Source organism: Carcharodon carcharias, chromosome 16 (genome assembly GCF_017639515.1).
Source record: "Carcharodon carcharias isolate sCarCar2 chromosome 16, sCarCar2.pri, whole genome shotgun sequence".
Taxonomy (NCBI): Eukaryota; Metazoa; Chordata; class Chondrichthyes; order Lamniformes; family Lamnidae; genus Carcharodon; species Carcharodon carcharias.
The window spans coordinates 44125427-44131426 of record NC_054482.1 but is presented as its reverse complement, the minus strand read 5'-3'; the positions used below and the strand labels follow the sequence as shown (position 1 = coordinate 44131426).

General features: G+C 43.5%; 1 protein-coding gene across 1 annotated transcript in view; it reads left to right on the top strand.

Moving 5' to 3' along the window:
• niban1a (niban apoptosis regulator 1a) overlaps positions 1 to 6000 on the top strand; it is a 182494-nt gene that overhangs the window by 154585 nt on the left and 21909 nt on the right. Inside the window, exons 7-9 of the mRNA XM_041207805.1 lie at positions 1644 to 1794; positions 3341 to 3528; positions 5260 to 5421. Of these exons, the coding sequence (XP_041063739.1) occupies positions 1644 to 1794; positions 3341 to 3528; positions 5260 to 5421 (501 nt within the window). The remainder of the gene's footprint in view (positions 1 to 1643; positions 1795 to 3340; positions 3529 to 5259; positions 5422 to 6000) is intronic.

Sequence of the window (6000 nt, the reverse complement as noted above, 5' to 3'; positions counted from 1 at the left end):
TCCAGTAATTCTGTTTTTGTTATGAGTTAAAGTTAGGCCCTTTCAATCTATTAGGTCCTTTGACTTTAGATATATTTCGGCATGAAAATGATTCCCAATATTCACCTATTATCCCATGAAATTGTATTATTCTGTTAAACACCAAATGCAGAAATTTTTAGTTATCACCGTTTGGCTTATTAATGTTGCCTGTAGGATGATTATATTGTGATTCTACATTAAGCGTCTCTCAGAGCAGTTCTGGAAACATAATGTTTTCTTTTGCAATGGAGTAAACACAGCAGTTAATTAATCAGCCTGTTTGAATACAGCCTGTAACTTCCAAGCTCCGGGGTATTGTAACTGGGGATCCCCACCCCACACCCCTCCGGAGATCCCCCAGGTAAGAATTGCACAACAATTGCTGGGAAGTTCAAACTTCCGTTGGGCAATTGCCCTACGCTGGGAACCATCTGAAAGTACAATTTAAATTGCAAACTTTGGATGGTTCCGACTGTCTTACAGTAATAGTTACCCACAAAAAAAATTTTAAACAATTAAAACCACTTCTAACTCATGAGTAACCTCTGGGTACTGACACCCCACGGGGACTCCCCAACTATCCCCCACCAACTCTTTGCCCCGACAATCCCCCCAACCCACACAGGACTTCCCCCTACCCCCCCCACCCTCCCCAACTCTTCAATCCCCCAACTGAGCCCACCCGCCACCCCCCCACTAGACTACCCCCGTCACCCCCATCTGCCCCGACCTTCACGACTAACCTGAACACCCACGGTATCCCCTACCCGCCCCCCCCACCATGTGACCCCCCAAATGCCCTCCCCTACCCGCCCACTGATGAACCCCCTGACCACCTGACCCCCCCCAACCCCCCCACTGACCACCCAACTATAATCCCCCAACTGACCACCTGACCCCCCCGGTCCCCCCACTGACCACCCACCCCCATCCCCTACTAACCACCCAAACCTCTCCCCACTGACCACCTGACCCCACCACCCCTCTGACAATCTGACCGCCACTCCCACTTACCACTCACCCCCATTCCCCTACTGACCACCCAATGCTCTAAATTTTTGGATGTTTACTCCAGCAACAAATCCCAACATTCCCAAGATGGCCCACAGGTGACCAGGCCTCACTGCTCCCTTACATGGACAGATTTAGCACAGAGAAAATGACCTTACAGACTACGGTTCTGCACCTGAATGCAGTATTTGCTGAGAACAAGTATAAACCTCCTCTGGAATCCTGGGCACCTAGCTCTAAAAATACTCTGCTGTAAGCACTATAACACAATGGTGATGTCACAGAATGTATGTATTCTTTTGAATAAAACCAGGGTCAGCGTCTTTCTTAACAGAACAAACAAAGACATTTTCAAACACATTAAGAATTTGTCCACATCAAAGGCTGAGAGTGCATACATGTCTACTTATGTCAGTTGTACACTTTTCAAATCGATGCATTTGCCTTCGTTTTGAGTTGTTTTCATTTTGCCATCCCTTTTAAAATTTGGACAGAAGGGAGGAAGTTTTCACCTTTGGTTTTGCACTTGTAAGACTGAATGGGTCTAGAGTTCCTGTTGGATTTCAAATTTGACTATGACAACCATAGCGTATCATCAATCACGTGCTTAGGGAACTGGATCCCAAACCTGTATGAGAGTCCATGAAGAATTTGCCCCAGAGCCATTTTTTTGTGTGGAAACAGCTGGTGAGGGTATTACTGTTAAGAGTTCTGGTAATGAGAGTTCTGGTAGCAAGGTTATTGCTGGTGAGGGTACTTCAGGTGAATATACTGACTAATTTCCAGCTGTTATTTATGCTCATTTTGTCTGCTGACTTTGGTCTAACAGCTGTTTATGGCACTGAAACTTAGACCTGAAGCTTATAACTCAACTCTATACTCTCCATTCTTTCTCCTGACACTGCTTTCACCAACTTGCTGTCCTCTAATTTAATTCTACACTCATGCCTCACACATCCCAAACGCACCCTGAGGCCAGCCATCTCGTCATGTATCAGCAATGCTATTATTAGCGTTAAAATGATCTATTAACCTGGTATGTTATTTCTAAGTTCTTCTTTTGCAAGAGTCTTGACAAACTATTTCATTATTGGGCATGTAATTTTATGAAACAAGAACCAAATCTGACTCGATGTTAAATTATGTTCATGACAATAATGGTACACAAATATTTTATTGCTCATCTGGCTGCTTAGCAATTTGAGAAGAGTGAATTGTTCGTTTTTGAAGTGACTGCCTTTAGGGAACAGGTGCCACAAAAACCTGTGTTCCAGCACACTGCCCCATGGTTTAACAAACCATAAGCTTGCAGTCATGGTTGTTCGACTTGGAGGAAGTACAATGCAAAGGCAAGATGCTTGTGAAAAGAAAGGGATAATCAGAGGTTGGGTAACTCTTCATTATTTCCCAGTGGCCAACTCTAGGGTGGCACCAGTAGATACCTGAGAACGAATCACTTGCTTTTGTTTTAATTTGTTCATGGATTGATTGTTGCTGGCTGGGCCAGCATTTAGTGCCCATCCCTAATTGCTCTTGAGAAGGTGGTGGTGAGCTGCCTTCTTGAGCTGCTGTATCTTGTGTAGCCACAGTGCTGTTAGGAAGAGAGTTCCAGGATTTTGGTCCAGGTACAGTGGAGGAATGGTGAAATAGTTCCAAGTCAGGATGGTGTGTGACTTGGGGGAGAACTGGCGTTCCTATGCTCTGCTGTCCTTGTCCTACTTGGTGGTAAAGGTCATGGGCTTGGAAGATGCTGTTGAAGAAGTCTTGGTGAGTTGCAGCAGTGCATCTTGTAAATGGCACACTGCTGCCAATGTATCTCCAGTGAGTGAGAGAGTTTGTGAATGAGGTGCCAACCAAGTGTCTGCTTTGTACCGGATGGTGTTGAGCTCCCTAATTGTTGTTGGAGCTGCACTCATCCAGGCAAATGAAGAGTATTCCATCACATTCCTGGCATGTGCCTTGTCTTTCATACTGATGTTGCCACCATGATTGAGGATGGGGACATTTGTGGAGCATCCTCCTCCTGCTAGTTGTTTAATTTCCAACCATTATGAAGATTGGATGTGGCAGGAGTGTACAGCTTTGGCACAACTGAGTGACTTGCTAGGCCATATCTAAGGGTAGCTAAGAGTCAACCAAATTGCTGTGGGCCTGAAGTCACATATAGGCCAGATTGGCTGAGTCCTTCTCTACCTTATCATCCAAGAAAAATTGTTGAGAAAGGATCTGAAATGCAGGAGGAAATAATGTTACAAAGACAAAATAAAAATACATGCAGTTACTGAATTTAAGTGAATCTTTATTTCAGCAACAGTGACTGAAAAGGCTGACCAGGGTTGGCTTGAGAATATTCAGCCCTACCTGACTTCTACATTGGAGGAGTTGATGGGACTAATCAGTTCAGGATTCACCGAAGTTCGTTCTCTCTTTGAAATTGAGGTCAATGAATTAAGTGCAAAATGTCAGGATGCTGGTGATGCTGAAAAACTGAAAGAGGTAATGAATGATATCATTTTAACATGATCCAAATCATCAATCCCTAAATTTCCATGAAAGGCTACTTGTAACCCCACAGTACCAGCTGTATAACATCCTCTCTCACACCTCCCAATCACCACACCTCAGACATCTTTGGAGTTCATTCCATTATTTGATTGGACTTGCCAACTGGCAGCTCAGCTATGCACCGAAGAAATTTGATTAACTGGTAGACTTAAGTGTCAGGGAGCCATGAAGCATGGAGCCATGAGCATTGGGTTGTGATGTGAGCATTGATACTGCCAAAGATGAACAGAATGTATATGAACCATCTTGAGTTTATTTCCTCTTGGCTAAAAGATATTTTTAGCTTTCAATATTTAAAGCTCTTTTTCATGCGTTTTCTGCAAATTCGAGTGACTAAAATCTGCAGCAAAGGACAGACTCGACTTTGAACTACTCCAGACTGCTGGAATCAAACTCTCCTCTCCTCTCTGAAATGCAGTTGGGTGGCCGTAATCCATGGTGCAAAGATAGCTAGTATTCAACAGTGAATTGGTTGGTGTTGGCTGGGTAATGTAACAGGTGTAGTGAGGAGTATTCTTCAGAAACTGAGGTTAATATATATTGTTGATGGCAAAGTGGAGGGAGCTACACTCTGCATTCAACCTGTCATTTAGTTCTTGAGAGAGATTCACAAATATTTTTTGTAGTGGGTTTGTGCCATCAAGGAAATGAGTTAAAACTGCCAAAGTTCTTAGAACCTTAATAGTTGTCAAAAATGTAAGACAAAGAAAAAATTAGACTTTCAGCCTAAATCTAGACTCAAAGATGAAAAGCCAGTGCTTGAACTCATGGTGGGTGGGGCAGGGAGTAATTTTAACCTCGAAAATAGGTGAGTAGGATTTGGGTAGGGCGTTAAACTTTTAAAACCTATCTTCAAGGTTTGAACCTGGCTCACTGGGCTTTCTGTGCCTCGGGGAACCCAGCAGCTAAGGAGAGTTGAGGACAGCTATGTGGAAAAGATTAAGTGCCTTGACAGTACTGCCTGTAGGCCAAGAGAAGCAAGAATCCTTCCATAAAGCTCAACAAGCTACCTTCTTCCTCTCCTCAATCCAACGACTGCCATCCCCCACCATGACCTTTGGAGATCAGATATCCCCAGATCAGCAATCACACCCCCTACTTCCCTTGCATTTGTCTGCACCCAACCAGGGATTGGCAACCACGATCCCCCAAAGATCCACTCTCCCCCATCCCCCACTACCTCACTCTCACTCTCGTACTAATCCAGCTGCAGACTTCTTACTTGCTTCTGATCCGCAGCCTCCTGGGAATGGTGCCCACCGAACAGCGAACCAAGCATGCCAATCGGCTGGTATGTAAGCACGGGAGCTGCTTGAGAAAAAGGCACATCTGTGGAGTGGCAAACTGGGTCAAGCAAAAGACATTACCTACTCCAAGTGTTGTTGCCCACAACCTAGATTGCTCCCACTTCTTGGGTAGAAAAAGCTATATGGTGGAGGTATATAGGAAAGGTCACAAAATATGCAGAAAGTTTAGTCTGATGGGAATTTCCAAATTACCAAGAAAAATGCTCATTTGTTCATGTAAGGGATAGAGTCAGTCTTCAAAGTATTACTAAGGAACTTTCGACAGAATTTTATTCTTACAATCAATAACCCCAACTTTAGGAAAATGCTTCCTGCTTAGTTACTAATTTCTCACTTTGATCTTATTTTTTTTTAGTACCTGAATCAATTGATGAATCTTCCTTTTAATGCTGTGAAAATGCAGCCTTGCTATAATAAAGTTAGCCCTCTTCAAGACCAGATTCAGGAATTGAAGAACCGATTCAAGTTCACCAATACACATTGGCTTATTCAAACAACTCAGAACTTCATGCAAGAAGTAGGTACTGGATTATAGGGTGTCCACTGGCATATCGCTAAAGTTCCACAGACTTCTGTAATCAGCCTACATAGGTTGTATATGAACCTGATGGAAATATTTGCAATAATTCCCCAAATAGCTCAGTGTGTGACTAAGCACTCAGACATAGAAACCAAGAAAATCTCAGGATTGATCCATGGTCTGTCATCTTAACCAGAGTAACATTGGGATAGTTTGTGTTTATGTGCTACGGAATGGGACACTGGATGCAGTGAGATCACCAGAATAATTAGATGTGAGAACATTGTGATTCTTTCTTCCTCCATAACCTAGCTGAGACAGCTGTAACACATCGGTTACTGGCCACATAAAATTAGCTAACACGGCACAGATCAAAAGAACTTTTTAGGAGACCTTTGAAGGCAGAGTCGGAGAGGTAGGAAGACAGAGTAGATTTGGAAGGCACAGACATAATAGCTAAAAGATCACTCCCACTAATGGAGCAGAGGAGGAGCAGCAACCTAGAATGAGCAGAACAGGGAGGATGGATTGGGATATATGACTGAAGAAGGTGACTCAAATATCATGTGGATTTGA